The sequence below is a fragment of the Mustelus asterias genome, chromosome 17, assembly GCF_964213995.1.
Source record: "Mustelus asterias chromosome 17, sMusAst1.hap1.1, whole genome shotgun sequence".
Lineage (NCBI taxonomy): Eukaryota > Metazoa > Chordata > Chondrichthyes > Carcharhiniformes > Triakidae > Mustelus > Mustelus asterias.
In genome coordinates, this window is record NC_135817.1 from 13,872,655 (window position 1) to 13,894,055 (window position 21,401).

Here is a 21,401-nt window from a genome sequence, read left to right on the forward strand (position 1 = left end):
ACCTTCTGTGGAAATCGGTGGATATGAACCTCAAGATCTCTCTGTTCCTCCACATTCCTCAGAACCCTGCCTGTAATCCGCATTCAAATTTGTCCTACCAAAATGAATCACCTCGCACTTATCAGGGTTAAACTCCATCTGCCATTTTTCGGCGCAGCTCTGCATCCTATCAATGTCTCTTTGCAGCCTACAACAGCCCTCCACCTCATCCACGACTCCACCAATCTTGGTGTCATCAGCAAATTTACTGATCCACCCTTCAAAAAAAAATCACAAATAGCAGAGGACCCAGCACTGATCCCTGTGGTACACTGCTGGTAACTGGTCTCCAGTCTGAAAATTTTCCATCCACCACCACCCTCTGTCTTCTATGAGATAGCCAGTTACTTATCCAATCGGCCGACTTTCCCTCTATCCCACACCTCCTTACTTTCTTCATGAGCCGACCATGGGGGACCTTATCAAACGCCTTACTAAAATCCATGTATATGACATCAACTGCACTACCTTCATCTACACACTTAGTTACCTCCTCAAAGAATTCAATCAAATTTGTGAGGCAAGACTTATCCTTCACGAATCCGTGTTGACTATCCCGGATTAAGCTGCATCTTTCCAAATGGTTATAAATCCTATCCCTCAGGACCTTTTCCATTAACTTACCGACCACCGAAGTAAGACTTACTGGCCTATAATTACCAGGGTCATTCCTATTTCCTTTCTTGAACAGAGGAACAACATTCGCCACTCTCCGGTCCTCTGGCACTATCCCCATGGACAGTGAGGACCCAAAGATCAAAGCCAAAGGCTCTGCAATCTCATCCCTTGCCTCCCAAAGAATCCTAGGATATATCTCATCTGGCCCAGGGGACTTATCGACCCTCAGGTTTTTCAAAATTGCTAATACATCTTCCCTCAGAACATCTACCTCCTCCAGCCTATCAGCCTGTATCACACTCTCATCCTCAAAAACATGGTCCCGCTCCTTGGTGAACACTGAAGAAAAGTATTCATTCATCGCCTCTCCTATCTCTACTGACTCCATGCACAAGTTCCCACTACTGTCCTTGACCGGCCCTACCCTCACCCTGGTCATTCTTTTATTTCTCACATAAGAGTAAAAGGCCTTGGGGTTTTCCTTGATCTGACCCGCCAAGGACTTCTCATGCCCCCTCCTAGCTCTCCGAAGCCCTTTTTCTTTAGCTCATTCCTTGCTACCTTGTGCCCCTCAAGCGACCCAACTGAACCTTGTTTCTCATCCTTACATATGCTTCCTTTTTCCTCTTGACAAGACATTCAACCTCTTTTGTGAATCATGGTTCCCTCACTCGGCCATTTCCTCCCTGCTTGACAGGGACATGCCTATCAAGGACACGCAGTATTTGTTCCTTGAACAAGCTCCACTTTTCATTTGTGCCTTTCCCTGACAGTTTCTGTTCCCATCTTATGCTCCCTAATTCCTGCCTAATCGCATCATAACTATCCCTCCCCCAATTATAAACCTTGCCGTGCCGTATGGCCCTATCCCTTTCCATTGCAATAATGAAAGACACCGAGTTATGGTCACTATCTCCAAAGTGCTCTCCCACAACCAAATCTAACACTTGGCCCGGTTCATTACCCAGTACCAAATCCAATGTGGCCCCACCTCTTGTCGGCCTATCCACATATTGTGTCAGGAAACCCTCCTGCACACACTGTACAAAAGCTGCCCCATCCGAACTATTCGACCTATAAAGGTTCCAATCAATATTTGGAAAGTTAAAGTCACCCATGACAACTACCCTGTGACCGCCATACCTATCCATAATCTGCTTTGCAATTTCTTCCTCCACACCTCTATTTCTATTTGGGAGCCTATAGAAAACTCCTAACAACGTGACCGCTCCTTTCCTATTTCTAACTTCAGCCCATTTTACCTCAGTCGGCAGATCCCCCTCGAACTGCCTTTCTGCAGCCGTTAAACTATCCTTGATTAACAATGCTACTCCTCCACCTCTTTTACCACCTTCTCTACTCTTACTGAAACATCTATACCCCGGAGCTTCCAACAACCATCCCTGTCCCTGTTCTAACCATGTCTCCGTGTTGGCCACAACACCGTAGTCCCAAGTACCAATCCACGCTCCAAGTTCACCTACCTTATTCCGGATGTTCCTTGCCTTGCATCCCACCTTCCTGTCTGCCGGTACACTCCTGCGACCTCGATACCTTCCTCAGTCCCTCACTACACTCAACACTGGCTTCTGGACTACAGCTCCTTTTCCCATCCACCTGACAAATTAGTTTAAACCCCCCCGAAGAGCCGTAGCAAATTTCCCTCCCAGGATATTGGTGCCCCTCTGGTTCAGGTGCAACCCGTCCAGTTTGTACAGGTCCCACCTTCCCCAGAATGTGCTCCAATTATCCATGTAACTGAAATCCTCTCTCCTACACCATCCCTGCAGCCACGTGTTTATCTGCACTCTCTCCCTGTTCCTCAACTCGCTAGCACGTGGCACCGGCAACAAACCAGAGGTGACAACATGGTTTGCCTTGGCTCTCAGCTTCCACCCTAGCTCCCTAAATTCCTGTTTTAAATCCCTGTCCCTTCTCTTACCTATGTCGTTGGTACCGATGTGTACCGTGACCTGTGACTGTTCCCCCTCCCACTTAAGGATCCTGAAAACACGGTCCAAGACCCTGGCACCCGGGAGGCAACATACCATCCGTGAGTCTCTTTCGCTGCCACAGAACCTCCTATCTATCCCTCTAACTAACGAGTCCCCAATGACTATTGTTCTCCTGCTCTCCCCCTTTCCGTTCTGAGCCAGTATTTTAGGGTATTCAGCAAACCAAAGGCGCAAGTACAAATGCCAGCTCTTTCCAATGGATATGGGTTAATGCAGTCCATGAGATTTCTCACTCACACAATGGATCCTTGTTTAAAATGGGCATTGGTGAGGGCCCCATTAAAACATTGCTTTCATTGTTGAGGACTTTGCTGACTCTATTAAAGAGTGACAACTTCAAATATACTTCTTCAGTTGTCATTGAGCCATTACCGCATACAAGGAGGCCATTCAGCCCATTGAGTCCCATGCCGGCTCTCTGTAGAGCAGTTCAGTCTGTCTCACTCCCAAAGAAATTTGCGAAGTCCTGAAGTCATGTGAGGTGCAATATAGAACAAAGAACATTACAGCACAGGAACAGGCCCTTCGGCCCTCTAGCACCGACCATGCTGCCTGACTTAACTAAAACCCCCTACCCTTCTGGGGACCATATCCCTCTATTCCCATCCTATTCATGTATTTGTCAAGATGCCCCTTAAATGTCACTCCCGTATCCGCTTCCACTATCTCCCCCGGCAACGGGTTCCAGGCACCCACCACCCTCTGTGTAAAAAATCTGCCTCGTACATCTCCTTTAAACCTTGCCCCTCGCACCTTAAACCTGTGCCCCCTAGTAATTGACTCTTCCACCCCGGGAAAAAGCTTCTGACTATCCACTCTGTCCATACCTCTCATAATCTTGTAGACTTCTACAGGTCGCCCCTCAACCTCCGCTGTTCCAGTGAGAACAAACCAAGTTTCTCCAACCTCTCCTCATAGCTAATGCCCTCCATACCAGGCAACATCCTGGTAAATCTTTTCTGTACCCTCTCCAAAGCCTCCACATCTTTCTGGTAGTGTGGCGACCAGAATTGAACACTATATTCCAAATGCGGCCTAACTAAGGTTCTATAAAACTTCAACATGACTTGCCAATTTTTAAACTCAATACCCCGGCCGATGAAGGCAAGCATGCTGTATGCCTTCTTGACTACCTTCTCCATCTGCATTGCCACTTTCAGTGACCTGTGTACCTGTACACCCAGATCCCTTTGCTTCTCAATACTCTTAAGGGTTCTGCCATTTACTGTATATTTCCTATCTGTATTAGACTTTCCAAAATGCATTACCTCACATTTGTCCGGATTAAACTCCATCTGCCATCTCTCCGCCCAAGCCTCCAACTGATCTATATCCTGCTGTATCCTCTGATGGTCCTCATTGCTATCCACAAATCCACCAACCTTGCATAAATGCAAGTCTTTTTGTTGGTCAGTAACAATAACAACACTGCCATTATACAGCACCTTTGAAAACACCACAGAAACATTATTAAACAGAACGTGGCACCAAGCTATATTAAGGGCCAATACTCAAGCCTCTCCAAGAGAATCATCTTGAAGGAGGAGAGGGAGGGGTGAAGAGGTTTAAGGAGGGAATTTCAGAAGTCACAAGAGAAACAATTTGCACAGAATGTAATGAAAAGAAGTATCTGATAATTATCAGTTGTGTTTAATTGTGTGCAGGTGGGGGGTCATTGCTTGGGGTTTCACTTGAGCTCATATAAAGAGAAACTTACTGCAACTGGCATAGTTGAGTTCGGAGACATGTGCTTGTAATGTTTCACTATGTAAATAAATGTAAGAATGGCTTAAGAATGGTTCAGGTATCATCCTTCAGGCGGCTTTCCAGATTCTAACACTGAATAGTGGTTCACTGTTCTGGTTTAGTTAGTTAGTGCTGAGTGATGCTCTAACTGGTCTAATGCTCCTGATTCCCATGTAGCCTGTCTTGCTAACTCTCTTGTTCTCTTCCCGTGATAAAAAAACAGGTACTCGTCTTTTACCACCACCCCATGGCGCACGACTTTCCTTTCCTCTGGCCAGGGAACCAGATGCCAGCCCCTTGGGCAAACACCACCGATGCACAGAAATTGGTGCAGTTCCTGGAGACGACGTTGAATGAGCGGGCAAAGCGAGGAACCTTTCACGTGTCGCAGGCTATTCTGACGCCTCAAACCAAAACGGTCATTCGAGGACTGATCGTTGGACTTCGAGATTCTCTTGTCGCAAGGCTGGTTTGCAATCTGCTGCTATTCTGAGTGCTCATCTTCATTTTTCATCAAACTAAAGAAAATGAGAAAAAAAGGCAGAATATGCAGAGTTGGAAAAGGATCCATCCCTCTTGTCCCATCAGGATACTAGTGCTGTTAGGTTCTCTTATTCAATTGTTGTTTCAGCAAATTACACAATTATAACAAAGAAAGTGGCCAACTGGCCCGTGGTGTTTGCACCAGCTCTCCAAATGAGCTGTGGATCACCCCCACCTTCTCCCCGTAACCCTGAACATTCTCCCTTTTCAGATAATGATCCAATTCCTTTTTGAAAGCCTCGTTTGGATCTATCTCCACCACACTCTCAGACAGTGCATTCCAGATGCTAAGCATTCACTGTATGAATCTGTCTCCACCACACTCTCTGACAGTACATTCGAGATCCTAACCGCTCACTGTATGAATCTATCTCCACCACATTCTCAGACAGTACATTCCAGATCCTAACCACTCGCTGTGTGAATCTGTCTCCTCCACACTCTCACACAATGCATTCCAGATCCTAACCACTCGCTGTGTGAATCTGTCTCCTCCACACTCTCACACAATGCATTCCAGATCCCAACCACTCGCTGTGTGAATCTGTCTCCTCCACACTCTCACACAATGCATTCCAGATCCTAACCACTCGCTGTGTGAAAAAGTTTCTCCTCGTGTTGCCATTGCTGCCTCAGCCAATTTCCTTAAATCTGTGCCCTCCCCCAATGGGAACAGTTTTTCTTGACTTACTCGTTAAGGGCAGGCTGTGGTGCAGTGGTAATGTCACTGGACCAGTAATCCAGTGGCCCATTCTCATGCTGTGGGGACATGGGTTCAAACCACCCCCATGAGATTTCCTGCAATGCACTCTTCATTGTGAACAATCATGTTCTGCCGGGCTGTCGTCTAAATCCCAGCAGAGCAGCTTGTGGAATTTAAATTCAATTAATAAACCTGTAACGTAAAACTAATCTCAGCCCTGGTCACCATGAAACCATTGTTGGTTGTTGTAAAAACCCATCTGGTTCACTAATGTCCTTTCGGGGAGGAAATCTGCCATCCTTACCCAGTCTGGTCTACATGAGACTCCAAACCCACAGCAGTGTGGTTGACTCTTAACTGTCCTCTGAAGTGGCTGAGCGAGAATTCAGTTCAAGGGCACTTAGGATGGGCAATAAATGCTGGCCCAGTCAGCCACCCCAACAATGCATTAAAGATTAAACACACAGAAAACTGTCCTGAATCCTCATGGTTTGAATACCTCAATCAAAATAAACCTCAATTTTGTTGTTAATGTAGGCAGCATTTGAATAGTACAGTTGGGGGACTGCAGGTGAAGTATTTAGCACAATTATTTATATTCGTATCATACCTTTAACATGTTAAAATCGCCAAGAAATTTAGAGTCATAGAGTCATAGAGGTTTACAGCATGGAAACAGGCCCTTCGGCCCAACTTGTCCATGCCGCCCTTTTTTTTTAAAACCCCTAAACTAATCCTAATTGCCCGCATTTGGCCCATATCCCTCTATACCCATCGTACCCATGTAACTATCTAAATGGTTTTTAAAAGATAAAATTGTACCCGCCTCTACTACTACCTCTGGCAGCTTGTTCCAGACACTCACCACCCTCTGTGTGAAAAAAATTGCCCCTCTGGACACTTTTGTATCTCTCTCCTCTCACCTTAAACCTATGCCCTCTAGTTTTAGACTCCCCTACCTTTGGGAAAAGATATAGACTATCTACCTTGTCTATGCCCCTCATTATTTTATAGACTTCTATAAGGTCACCCCTCAGCCTCCTACGCTCCAGAGAAAAAAGTCCCAGTCTATTCAGCCTCTCCATATAACTCAATCCATCAAGTCCCGGTAGCATCCTAGTAAATCTTTTCTGCACTCTTTCTAGCTTAATAATATCCTTTCTATAATAGGGTGACCAGAATTGCACACAGTATTCTAAGTGTGGCCTTACCAATGTCTTGTACAACTTCAACAAGACGTCCCAACTCCTGTATTCAATGCTCTGACCGATGAAACCAAGCATGCCGAATGCCTTCTTCACCACTCTGTCCACCTGTGACTCCACTTTCAAGGAGCTATGAACATGTATCCCTACATCTCTTTGTTCTGGAACTCTCCCCAACGCCCTACCATTAACTGAGTAATTTCACAGGGGTTATTAGGACTCTGAGACACGGTGGATTATCAGGCCAGCTTTGGTCATAGAGGTAGGTTTTAATGAGTGAATCAGATGAGGAGGGTGAGGCGGAGGGAGAAGAGGGACAGGGAGGGTGAGGCGGAGGGAGGAGAGGGACAGGGAGGGTGAGGTGGAGGGAGGAGAGGGACAGGGAGGGTGAGGTGGAGGGAGGAGAGGGACAGGGAGGATGAGGTGGAGGGAGGAGAGAGACAGGGAGGGTGAGGTGGAGGGAGGAGAGGGACAGGGAGGGTGAGGTGGAGGGAGGAGAGGGACAGGGAGGATGAGGTAGAGGGAGGAGAGAGACAGGGAGGGTGAGGTGGAGGGAGGAGAGAGACAGGGAGGGTGAGGTGGAGGGAGGAGAGGGACAGGGAGGGTGAGGTGGAGGGAGGAGAGGGACAGGGAGGGTGAGGTGGAGGGAGGAGAGGGACAGGGAGGGTGAGGTGGAGGGAGGAGAGGGACAGGGAGGGTGAGGTGGAGGGAGGAGAGGGACAGGGAGGGTGAGGTGGAGGGAGGAGAGGGACAGGGAGGGTGAGGTGGAGGGAGGAGAGGGACAGGGAGGGTGAGGTGGAGGGAGGAGAGGGACAGGGAGGATGAGGTGGAGAGGTTTTGGGAGAGAATTCCTGAGATTGGGGCCCAGGCAGATGAAGGTATGGCCGGCAGTGATGGAGTGATTAAAATCGGGAATGCACAAGGGACTGGGATTGGAGTGCAGAGGTGTCGGAGAATTGAGAGGCTGGAGGAGGTCACCATGAGAAGGACAGGCAGGGTCGTCGGAGCAATTGAAATCAAGGATGTGAATTTTAAAATTGAGGTGTTGTCACACACTTGGAGCCAATGTAGCAATAACCAAGATGATGGGGGAAGACGTTCTGAAAGGCGTTTGGATAATGATGGCCGAGATTTAGATGAATTCAAGTTGATGGAGGTGTGTGTGAGACCTGCAAGGGAAATGCTGGAATAGTCAATTCTGGAGCTAAAGACATGGGGGGAACTAATACAGAGTCGCTGCAACTCAGCACTTTGCATTATGAAGTACTGAACAATCTTGTTCCATAGGATTGTTGTGTAAATAGGGGACAAGTAATTGGAATACATTTATCTTCTGGTGAGTATGGCTTTGAGAAAGAGGTTTGTTTGTTAGATGCGGCACCGTAGCACAGTGGTTAGCACTGCTGCTTCACAGCTCCAGGGTCCTGGGTTCGATGCTCGGGTCACTGTCTGTGTGGAGTTTGCACATTCTCCTCGTGTCTGCGTGGGTTTCCTCCGGGTGCTCCGGTTTCCTCCCACAGTCCAAAGATGTGCGGGTTAGGTTGATTGGCCAGGTTAAAAAATTGCCCCTTAGAGTCCTGGGATGTGTAGGTTAGAGGGATGAGCGGGTAAAATATGTGGGGGTAGGGCCTGGGTGGGACTGTGGTCGGTGCAGACTCGATGGGCCGAATGGCCTCCTTCTGCACTGTAGGGTTTCTATGATTCTTCTATGCAACTATCTATCTTTTGAATGTGTCAGTTGCAGCCTTGTCAGTTCTGGGCCCATCCACTAGGTGGACCATTGTACATTTAAACAAAATGGGAAAAATAAAGCAAAACAGAACTATCATCAAATCCAAAAATCCAAAACCTGAGATTCTCACATGGTTGTTTCCAAGTTTTATCCCAGGATCAAGAAAAGCTTGGCAGATATTTCTAACAGGGAGAGAAAGAAAAGTCAAACGTGAATCACCTCAACCAATTCAGATGTGGAGATTTGTGCATTGGCTGCTTTTGTAAGCAATATTAAACATTTATCTTCTGTATTTAATCTTTCCTTACAGAAATCTTCCCACCATAATGAATTGGGTGAAATCTCAGAAACCCGGTGTGAATGGTGTCAACATCATCACGTCTGACTTTGTAGAACTTGTTGACTTTGCTACGACTGTGATCAAGTTAAACAACTTGTTGCTGCACGACAGGGCCAAGCGTGAACAAATTTAGCACACTTCCTTATTTTAACCAGGATGGAAAAAATCACGTTGATCTCATTGCTCATAGGGACTCACGACCAAGTGTAGTTTCCAGATGCATTAGACTGGTTCAGTGCTCCAAGTGGAGAGGATCTCCAAGAAGATCGCGCATATCGACACTGACATCAAGTACTCCACATCAGTGCAAACTGACAGGATTCAGAACTCCCATCTTAAAGTCATACATTCTGTCTTTTTTGTATTCCTATTCCAAAATCCTAAGTCCTCATTAATAATGAGAATGAAAGCCAGTCACACTGTATTTGCACTGGAGCACCTCTACTGGTGGGAAGGTGTAATTCCAATGTGACACGTTTATGTTTACACAGGCAAGGTCTATTGTGGCCATGTCGAAATTTATAATGGAAAAGACCATGGATATGATGATTTTAATATATATTTATATTTTTAAATAACAATGATTATTACTATTAAAACCATGGTGTTTTTGCAAAGGTGCTTTGAAAAATTAATATCTAAAAAAAATTGGGATTGACTGAAAACAGTGAAAAATACATTCCAACGCTACCTAAATCTCAATCACTAGTTGTAATTTGGACATTTGTGTGTATATATATCATCAAATTAAAGGTTAACATACTGAACAGGGAACAAAATATCTGAATGCCTCACCATATCTATTGCAATTGTTCAATTTTACTTAAAGGAAGACAAACAAAATGAATGTAAAATTGATGTTCTGCACTGCAGTAAAGTAACTTCAGGATGGACTGGAATGGGATTGTATCAAGTTCGATGTGATGTGATCAGATCAGAGTGTGCTCTCAGTGTAGCTTTGGGGAAGAGCTCCTTTAAACTGGTGCTTAAGAGCGCTGGATTGCATAGAACCATAGAATCCTACAGTGCAGAAGGAGGCCATTTGGCCCATCGGGTTTGCACCGACCACAATCCCACCCAGACCCTAACCCCATAAGCTCATGTATTTATCTTGGCTAGTCTCCCTGATACTAAGAGACAATTTAGCATGGCCAATCGACCTAACTCGCACATCTTTGGACTGTGGGAGGAAACTGGAGCAACCGGAGAAACCCCACAGACGCAGGGAGAATGTGCAAACTCCACACAGACAGTCAGCCAAGGCAAGAATTGAACCTGATTCCCTGGCGCTGTGAGGCAGCAGTGTAACGATTGTGCCACCGATGAGGATGAGGATAGAGGAAGGTTGACTGGTTCCTTTCCAGTCCATCTCTTCAGTGTAAATTAAGAAAATACTTAAGAAAATTAAAATTAAATTAAATTAAGAAAATACTTATGCGTCTATTGTTAACTGAATGTGCTTAGAAAATTCACTCTGCATTTAGCAGCACAGAAGTCTGTTGATTACAAAACTGTCTTAAGCTAAGTTTTAAATTGAGTTTTTCCTCTGGAGTTTTGGGTATAAGTTGGTCAAACTACAGGAGGAACTCTCCCCCTGCTGAAAGTATCTGGCCAGGCATTATTTTTGTGTACAACTTATATGGTGTTGTTGATGTTGGAATAGATGCCTCCAGATGAAATGCACATACAGGTACGGAGGTCAACTGTTTTGCAAAGTTACGATGTGTTTGGTGAAATTACTGCCGGTGCGTCAAATATTTATTTACCATTTAAAAACAAAATTGCCTCACTCTTTTCAATGAGTGGTTCACCCTTAAGAAAGGAACAGACACTGGATGATGAGGTTTCACTAGTTAGGAGTGTTTACAATACTGTTTGTGATATTTATTTAACTGCTACCTCTGTGACTTTTACTAAGCTATGCAATTGCAACAATGAATATTGGGACTGATTTCATTAATATGCCCAAATGTTGCAAGGATGCCCCCTGTGGTCTGGTCCCCACTGCAGAGATTTCAGGGTAATTGCAGATTGCCCTTGCCCACAGCGATCACCCATTAACACCAGTGGGTAGAAAATCGTGTGCCCATAATTCCGGGGAGGTCCAGCGGGCAGGCAAAACTGTGCTTCAGGATCACTGAAGCTGGCCAGTTGTGGGAGGTTGTGTCACGTGAGTTCCTGCACCCGACCCCTCCACCCCAACACTCTCATGCTGCCTGGAACACGGAATGCCCATCCAGTTGGTGTTCCACCTGCCCTCACCAGTTAGAACGCAAACCAACTCTTTCTAACCTGAATGGATGTTACAATGTTTAATACCCTTTCACCCCACCACTGGGAGGAAATATTTGGAATTGATTAGCATTGACCACGAGTTGTATATCACTAGATTCTCCAATCATTTCTGGTCTTTCCAGAGTATTTATTGGTATTTGAAGAATTAGATGTTTACAGGTGAGTGGTAGTTGTAAAGAAATTGATTTCGCGAGTATTATATATTGTATTTTTATGAAATGATGGTCAGTTTCCAAGTACAGTTAAAAGATATATTTACTGTAAATTTCTGTTATTTGTACACATGAACCAAAATATTACGTTGTGGTCATTCTATTAAACTTTGTCAAAGGCAGTGGGAGAAGCTCATCCTTCATACTTTTCTATGATTCATTGTTGGCAGTTACAGATTCCAGGATTATCTCCAGTTCCTGGTGTAGTGGCATTATCATTGGATTAGTTATCCATGTCAACCAGGATAATGATCTGGGGACTTGACTTCCTTTCCATTTTTTTCAGTCATCGGATGTGGGCATTGCTGGTAAGGCCACCATTGTCTGCCCATCCCTAATTGCCCTTTCTCTCTGACAGGCTGTATGGCCTCCAGGCCTCAGGCTCGAGGCTTCTGTTGAAATTGAAGGCAGCAGGCCCAAACTCAGTCCCAGTCCCAGTCCCTGCAATCCCCCTCCTCCTCCCTGTCCTGCAGGCTGTAGATATGAAGGCAGGTTCAGTCCCAGGGCCTAACCTGCAGTCCCAGCCTCTCTTTCCAATCTGTTGCTCTGTGCAGTGTTCTCCCTGTTAGTATTCCTCCACCAGTAAAGATTTAGTAGAGCCAAAGACTGTTCAGTAGCAGCAGCAACTCCAGGTGTTCTCAATCCAAGGCTTCCATCTCTTTTGGATAAAACAAACTGAAGGACAAAGTAAAAGGGGCAGCCCCTGAAAGAGATACTCCCTTCAACCAAAAACAAACCACAAATGAAACTTCAAACTAAAATGTGATTAAAGTGGTTGATAGGGCATCCTAAGAGTTCGGAGTCACATATAGGGCAGACCAGGTAAGGAACATAGAACATTACAGCGCAGTACAGGCTCTTCGGCCCTCGATGTTGCGCCGACCAGTGAAACCAATCTAAAGCCAATCTAACCTACACTATTCCAATATCATCCATATGTTTATCCAATGACCCTTTAAATGCCCTTAATGTTGGCAAGTCCACTACTGTTGCAGGCAGGGGATTCCACGCCCTTACTACTCTCTGAGTAAAGAACCTACCTCTGACTTCTGTCCGATATCTATCACCCCTCAATTTAAAGCTAGTCCCCTCGTGCTAGCCATCACCATCCGAGGGAAAAGGCTCTCACTGTCCACCCTATCTAATCCTCTGATCATCTTATATGCCTCTGTTAACCTTCTCTCTAACGAAAACAGCCTCAAGTCCCTCAGCCTTTCCTCATAAGACCTTCCCACCATACCAGACAACATCCTGGTAAATCTCCTCTGCACCCTTTCCAATGCTTCCACATCCTTCCTATAATGCGGCGACCAGAACTGTACGCAATACTCCAAGTGCGGCCGCACCAGAGTTTTACACAGCTGCAACATGACCTCATGGCTCCGAAACTCAATCCCTCTACCAATAAAAGCGAACACACCGTACGCCTTCTTAACAATCCTATCAACCTGGGTGCCAACTTTCAGGGAGCTATGCACATGGACACCGAGATGTTCGGGAGTAAGTCCACGTCTGGCATGTGGGAGTCTTTTAAGGAACAGTTGATAAGGCTGCAGGACAGGCATGTGCCTGTAAAAAGGAAGGATAGGAAAGGTAGGATTCGAGAGCCATGGATAACCAGGGAAATTGGGGATCTGATCAAAAAGAAAAGAGAGGCGTACGTTAGGTCCAGGCAACTGAAAACAGATGGCGCTCTGGAGGAACACAGTAAGAGTTTTAACAACACCTGGTTAAAGTCCAACACGTTTATTTGGTAGCAAATACCATTAGCTTTCGGAGCGCTGCTCCTTCGTCAGATGGAGTGGAAATGTGCTCTCAAATAGGGCACAGAGACACAAAAATCAAGTTACAGAATACTGATTAGAATGCGAATCCCTACAGCCAGCCAGATCTTAAAGATACGGACAATGTGGGTGGAGGGAGCATTAAGCACAGGGTAAAGAGATGTGTATTGTCTCCAGACAGGACAGCCTGCAAGTCCAGGAGGCAAGCTGTGGGGGTTACTGATAATGTGACATAAATCCAACATCCCGGTTTAGGCCATCCTCATGTGTGCGGAACTTGGCTATCAGTTTCTGCTCAGCGACTCTGCGCTGTCGAGTGTCGTGAAGGCCGCCTTGGAGAACGCTTACCTGAAGATCAGAGGCTGAATGCCCGTGACTGCTGAAGTGCTCCCCCACAGGAAGAGAACAGTCTTGCCTGGTGATTGTCGAGCGGTGTTCATTCATCCGTTGTCGTAGCGTCTGCATGGTTTCCCCAATGTACCATGCCTCGGGACATCTTTTCCTGCAGCGTATCAGGTAGACAACGTTGGCCGAGTTGCAAGAGTAGGTACCGTGTACCTGGTAGATGGTGTTCTCACGTGAGATGATGGCATCCGTGTCGATGATCCGGCACGTCTTGCAGAGGTTGCTGTGGCAGGGTTGTGTGGTGTTGTGGTCACTGTTCTCCTGAAGGCTGGGTTGTTTGCTGCGGACAATGGTCTGTTTGAGGTTGCGCGGTTGTTTGAAGGCAAGAAGTGGGGGTGTGGGGATGGCCTTGGCGAGATGTTCATCTTCATCAATGACATGCTGAAGGCTCCGGAGGAGATGCCGTAGCTTCTCCGCTCCGGCGAAGTACTGGACGACGAAGGGTACTCTGTCCACCGTGTCCCATGTTTGTCTTCTGAGGAGGTTGGTGCGATCCTCCTCATCCGAGCAGATCCTGTGTATATGGAGGGCTTGTCCGTAGGGGATGGCTTCTTTAACGTGTTTAGGGTGGAAGCTGGAGAAGTGGAGCATCGTGAGGTTATCCGTGGGCTTGCGGTACAATGAGGTGCTGAGGTGACCGTCCTCAATGGAGATGCGTATGTCCAAGAATGCAACCGATTCCGGAGAGTAGTCCACGGTGAGTCTGATGGTGGGATGGAACTTGTTGATGTCATCATATAGTTGTTTCAGTGATTGCTCACCATGACTCCAAAGGAAGAAAATATCATCGATGTATCTAGTGTATAGCATCGGTTGAAGGTCCTGTGCAGTGAAGAAGTCTTGTTCGAACCTGTGCATGAAGATGTTGGCATATTGAGGTGTGAATTTGGTCCCCATGGCTGTTCCGTGTGTCTGGATGAAGAACTGGTTGTTGAAGGTGAAGACATTGTGGTCCAGGATGAAGCGGATGAGTTGTAAAATTGCATCTGGAAACTAGCAGTTGACGGCGTTGTGTACTGAGGCCGTTGCAGCAATGCCATGAGGACGGCCTGAACCGGGATGTTGGATTTATGTCACATTATCAGTAACCCCCACAGCTTGCCCCCTGGACTTCCAGGCTGTCCTGTCTGGAGACAATACACATCTCTTTACCCTGTGCTTAATGCTCCCTCCACCCACATTGTCTGTATCTTTAAGATCTGGCTGGCTGTAGGGATTCGCATTCTAATCAGTATTCTGTAACTTGATTTTTGTGTCTCTGTGCCCTGTTTGAGAGCACATTTCCACTCCATCTGACGAAGCAGCAGCGCTCCGAAAGCCAATGGTATTTGTTACCAAATAAACCTGTTGGACTTTAACCTGGTGTTGTTAAAACCCTTACTGTGTTTACCCCAGTCCAACGCCGGCATCTCCACATCATGACTACTATCAGCTCTGGAGGAATACCGAGAGAGTAGGAAAGAACTCAAACAGGGAGTTAGAGGGGCAAAAAGAGGTCACGAAATGTTCTTGGCAGATAGGATTAAGGAGAATCCTAAGGCATTTTATTCATGTGTTAGGAACAAAAGAGTTGTCAGGGAAAAAGTCGGACCTCTCAGGGACAAAGGAGGGGAATTATGCTTAGAACCCAAGGGAATAGGGGAGATCCTAAATGAATACTTTGCATCGGTATTCACAAAGGAGAGGGACTTGTTGACTGGAAGTGTCTCAGAGGGAGGTGTTGACCCGTTAGAGAGAATCTCCATTACAAGGGAGGAAGTGTTAGGTTTTTTAGGTAACATTAAAACTGACAAATCCCCAGGGCCTGATGGCATCTATCCTAGACTGCTCAGGGAGACAAGAGATGTAATTGCTGGGCCTCTGACAGAAATCTTTGTCTCTTCATTGGATACAGGTGAGGTCCCTGAGGATTGGAGGTTAGTGAATGTGGTACCGTTATTTAAGAAGGGTAGCAGGGATAATCCGGGACATTATAGGCCAGTGAGCTTGACGTCCGTGGTAGGGAAGTTGTTGGAGAGGATTCTTAGAGACAGGATGTATGCGCACTTAGAACGGAGCAATCTCATTAGTGACAGCATGGTTTTGTAAGAGGGAGGTCGTGCCTTACAAATTTGGTGGAGTTTTTTGAGGAAGTGACAAAAACGGTTGACGAAGGAATGGCTGTGAATGTCGTCTATATGGATTTCACTAAGGCATTTGACAAAGTCCCTCATGGCAGGTTGGTTAAGCAGGTTGAGGCTCATGGGATACAAGGAGAGGTGGCTAGATGGGTAGAAAACTGGCTTAGCCACAGGAGACAGAGGGTAACAGTCAAAGGGTTTTTTTCTGGCTGGAGGTCTGTGACCAGTGGTGTTCCGCAGGGCTCTGACTGGGACCTCTGCTATTTGTGATATATATAAATGATTTGGAAGAAGGTGTAACTGGTGTTATCAGCAAGTTTGCGAATGACACGAAGATAGCTGGACTTGCGGATAGCGATGAACATTGTTGGACAATACAGCAGGATATAGATAGGCTGGAAAATTGGGCGGAGAAATGGCAGATGGAATTTAATCCAGATAAATGCAAAGTGATGCATTTTGGAAGAACTAATGTAGGGGGGAGTTATACAATAAATGGCAGAGCCATCAAGAGTATAGAAACACAGAGGGACCTAGGTGTGCAAGTCCACAAATCCTTGAAGGTGGCAGCACAGGTGGAGAAGGTGGTGAAGAAGGCATATGGTATGCTTGCCTTTATAGGACGGGGTATAGAGTATAAAAGCTGGAGTCTGATGTTGCTGCTGTGTAGAATGCTGGTTAGGCCACATTTGGAGGACTGCATCCAGTTCTGGTCGCCGCATTACCAGAAGGACGTGGAGGCTTTAGAGAGAGCGCAGTGAAGGTTTACCAGGATGTTGCCTGGTATGGAGGGTCTTAGCTATGAGGAAAGATTGGGTCAACTGGGCTTGTTCTCCCTGGAAAGACGGAGAATGAGGGGAGACCTAATAGAGGTATACAAAATTATGAAGGGTATAGATAGGGTGAACAGTGGGAAGCTTTTTCCCAGGTCGGAGGTGACGATCACACGGGGTCACGGGCTCAAGGTGAGAGGGGCGAAGTATAACTCAGATATCAGAGGGACGTTTTTTACACAGAGGGTGGTGGGGGCCTGGAATGCGCTGCCAAGTAGGGTGGTAGAGACAGACACGCTGGCATCGTTTAAGACTTACCTGGATAGTCACATGAGCAGTCTGGGAATGGAGGGATACAAACGAATGGTCTAGTTGGACCAATGAGCGGCACAGGCTTGGAGGGCCGAAGGGCCTGTTTCCTGTGCTGTACTGTTCTTTGTTCTTTGTTGAGATCTCTCTGCTAATCCACACTACCACGTATCTTACCATTAGCCCAGTACTCTGTATTCCTGTTACTCCTTCCAAAGTGAATCACCTCACACTTTTCCACATTAAACTCCATTTGCCACCTCTCAGCCCAGCTCTGCAGCTTATCTATGTCCCTCTGTAACCTGCAACATCCTTCCGCACTGCACACAACTCCACCGACTTTAGTGTCATCCGCAAATTTACTAACCCATTCTTCTACGCCCTCATCCAGGTCATTTTAAAAAATGACAAACAGCAGTGGCCCCAAAACAGATCCTTGCGATACACCACTAGTAACTGAACTCCAGGATGAACATTTCCCATCAACCACCACCCTCTGTCTTCTTACAGCTAGCCAATTTCTGATCCAAACCACTAAATCACCCTCAATCCCATGCCTCCGTATCTTCTGCAATAGCCGACCATGGGGAACCTTATCAAACACTTTACTGAAATCCATACACACCACATCAACTACTTTACCCTCATCCACCTCTTTGGTCACCTTCTCAAAGAACTCAATAAGGTTTGTGAGGCACGACCTACCCTTCACAAAACCATGTTGACTATCCCTAATCAAATTATTCCTTTCTAGATGCTTATAAATCCTATTCCTTATAATCCTTTCCAAAACTTTGCCCACAACAGAAGTAAGGCTCACTGGTCTATAATTACCAGGGTTGTCTCTACTCCCCTTCTTGAACAAGGGGCAACATTTACTATCCTCCAGTCTTCTGGCACTATTCCTGTCGACAATGACGGCATAAAGATCAAAGCCAAAGGCTCTGCAATCTCCTCCCTAGCCTCCCAGAGAATCCTAGGATAAATCCCATCCGGCCCAGGGGACTTATCTATATTCACACTTTCCAGAATTGCTAACACCTCCTCCTTATGAACCTCAATCCCGTCTAGTCTAATAGCCTGTATCTCAGTATTCTCCTCGACAATATTGTCTTTTTCCTGTGTGAATACTGACAAAAAATATTCATTTAGCGCCTCTCCTATCTCTTTGGACTCCACGCACAACTTCCAACTACTGTCCTTGACTGGCCCTAATCTTACCCTGGTCATTCTTTTATTCCTGACATACCTACAGAAAGCTTTAGGATTTTCCTTGATCCTACCTGCTAAAGACTTCTCACATCCCCTCCTGGCTCTTCTTAGCTCTCTCTTTAGGTCCTCCCTGGCTAACTTGTAACTCTCAAGCGCCCTAACTGAGCCTTCACGTCTCATCTTTATATAAGTCTCCTTCTTCCTCTTCACAAGAGATTCAACTTCTTTAGTAAACCACGGTTCCCTCGCTCGACCACTTCCTCCCTGCCTGACAAGTACATACTTATCAAGGACACGCAGTAGTTGTTCCTTGAACAAGCTGCATATTTCAATTGTGCCCATCCCCTGCAGTTTCCTTCCCCAACCTATGCCAGCTAAATCTCGCCTAATCGCATCATAATTTCCTTTCCCCCAGCTATAACTCTTGCCCTGCGGTATATACCTATCCCTTTCCATCGCTAAAGTAAACGTAACCAAATTGTGGTCACTATCACAAAGTGCTCACCTACCTCCAAATCTCCAAACCTGGCCTGGTTCATTACCCAGTACCAAATCCAATGTGGCCTCGCCTCTTGTTGGCCTATCTACATACTGTGTCAGGAAACCCTCCTGCACACATTGGACAAAAACTGACCCATCTAAAGTACTCGAATTATAAATTTTCCAGTCAATATTTGTAAAGTTAAAGTCCCCCATAACAACTACCCTGTTACTTTCGCTCTTATCCAGAATCATCTTTGCAATCCTTTCCTCTACATCTCTGGAACTTTTCGGAGACCTATTAGAAAACTCCCAACAGGGTGACCTCTCCTTTCCTGTTTCTAACCTCAGCCCAAACTACCTCAGTAGACGAGTCCTCATCAAACGTCCTTTCTGCCACCATAATACTGTCCTTGACGAACAATTCCACACCTCCCCCTCTTTTACCACCTTCCCTGATCTTACTGAAACATCTAAACCCCGGAACCTGCAACAACCATTCCTGTCCCTGCTCTATCCATGTCTCCGAAATGGCCACAACATCAAAGTCCCAGGTACCAACCCATGCTGCAAGTTCACCCAACTTATTCCGGATGCTCCTGACGTTGAAGTAGACACACTACAAACCACCTTCCTGCCTGCCGGTACACTCCTGCGACCTTGAAACCTTATTCATGACCTCACTACTCTCAACCTCCTGTACACTGGAGCTACAATTCAGGTTCCCATCCCCCTGCTGAATTAGTTTAAACCCTTCCGAAGAGCATTAGCAAATTTCCCCCCCAGGATACTGGTACCCCTCTGATTCAGGTGTAGACCATCCCATTTGTAGAGGTCCCACCTACCCCAGAATGACCCCCAATTATCCAGGTATCTGAATCCCTCCCTCCTGCACCATCCCTATAGCCCCAGGAAGGTAGATTTCCTTCCCTAAAAGACATTGGTGAACCACATGGGTTCATACAACAATCAACAATGATTTCATACTCATCATTAAACTTATAATTCCAGATTTGTACTGAATACAAATTTCACCATCTGCCATGGTGGGATTCGAACCCGCGTCCCCAAAGCATTACTCTGGGTCTCTAGATTACTAGACCAGCGGCAATACCATGCGCAGTGGTGGGGGGTGCATGCGTTCAGTGGTGGGGGTGCCCACACGCAGTGTTTGGGGGGTGCACACACAGTGGTGGGAGCACGCGCATCCAGTGATTGGGGTGTGTGCAGTGGTGGGGGGCACACTTGCAGTAGTTGGGAGGGTGCATGCACAGTGTTTGGGGTGTGTGCACATGCATTCAAGGGGCACACACGCGCAGTTCTTGGGTGTGCCCACGTGTGTGCAGTGATTTAAGAGGGCATGCATGGGCAATGGTGAGTGATGCATGCATGCAGTAGTTGAGGGGAGCACACGCACAGCAGTTGGAGAGCTCACACACAGTGGTTGGGGGAATGTTTTACATTTGTGATCTGCATGTGCAGTGGTTGGTGGTGTGCGGGCAGCAGTTGGGGTTTTTGCGCATGCATGCAGTGGTTGAAAGGGGCATGCACAAGTGGGGGGTGGTGCAAACACACGCAGTGGTTGGGGGCACGCGCAGCGTTTTGGGATACGCGTGTGCAATGATTGAGGGGGTGGGTGCAGTATTTGGGGGCACGCGTGTGCACTGGTTGGAGGGCAGGCGCAGTGGTTGGGGGATGCGTGCAAAGTAGTTGGGGGCACGTGTGCAGTAATTGGAGTTTTTGCACCTGTGTGCAGTGATTGAACACCATCCCTATAGCCCCAGGAAGGTAGGGACCTCTACAAACGGGATGGTCTACACCTGAATCAGAGGGGTACCAATATCCTGGAAGGCAGTGGTTGGGGGGGGTACGTGTGCACACACAGTGATTGGGGGCACATGAACATCGGATTGGGGGGACACGCACAGAGGTTGGGACACACACACACCTGCAGTGGTTATCTGGCAAATTCCACACTGCTTTGATGGATTTCACATTGATTTAGCTCATTTGAAACAAATTTTGCTCACAGGCTATGTGATCTGCAAAGGCAGATTTGGTGAGTCTCACGCTGGTTGGTGATTTTCACCCCAATTTAGTGAATTCCATACTAGTTTTGTGAATGTCACACTGATTTACTGAATTTCACCTTGGTTTAGTGAATTTCACACTGATTATGTTTATTTCACAATGGTTTTGTTTATTTCACACCTTTGGTGAGTTTTGCATTGATTTGGTGATTTTCACATTGGTTTAGTGACTGGTTTAGTGGGTTACACAATGGTTTAGTGATTTTCATACTGATTTGGTGATTTCTCACATTGGTTTGGTGATTTGCACATTGGTTTTGTGATTTTTCACACTGAATTTGTGATTTTCACACTTGTTTAATGCTTTTCACACTGATTTGGTGATTTTCATATTGATTTAGTGATTTTCACACTTGTTTAGTGATTTTCGCACTGGTCTGATGATTTTCACACCGGTTTGGTGATTTCACACTAATTTAGTGGATTACATGCTGATTTGGTGATTTTTCACATTGATTTAGTGACTGATTTACTTGCTGATTTGGTGATTTTATTAGAACCCAGGCCAGAAACTTTGAGGTGTTTTGTGAAGTTAGCCTCGATCCTAAGTTTTACATTTGATTTTGGCATTGGGGAGCATAAGTTGTTTCACTCTCGATATGATTCAAATGATCCACTGGGAAACTTTTATCAAAGTTTATTTAAGAACACAGTAAAATATAACAAAAATAATTAGCATAACTTTAACCAATTACAAGACTTAAACATGACACAGAATCACTCCTAACAAACTCCTATGTGTGCTGTTCTAAGTTAAAACAATATCTTACAGACATTCAC

At 46.1% G+C, this 21,401-nt stretch overlaps 1 protein-coding gene across 1 annotated transcript in view; it reads left to right on the forward strand.

Moving 5' to 3' along the window:
* Positions 1 to 11,563, forward strand: part of plcxd2 (phosphatidylinositol-specific phospholipase C, X domain containing 2) — a 64,614-nt gene extending 53,051 nt beyond the window's left edge. The window contains exons 3-4 of the mRNA XM_078231959.1: positions 4,642 to 4,883; positions 8,912 to 11,563. Of these exons, the coding sequence (XP_078088085.1) occupies positions 4,642 to 4,883; positions 8,912 to 9,074 (405 nt within the window). The 3' untranslated portion in view covers positions 9,075 to 11,563. The remainder of the gene's footprint in view (positions 1 to 4,641; positions 4,884 to 8,911) is intronic.
* Positions 11,564 to 21,401: the final 9,838 nt, after the last annotated feature.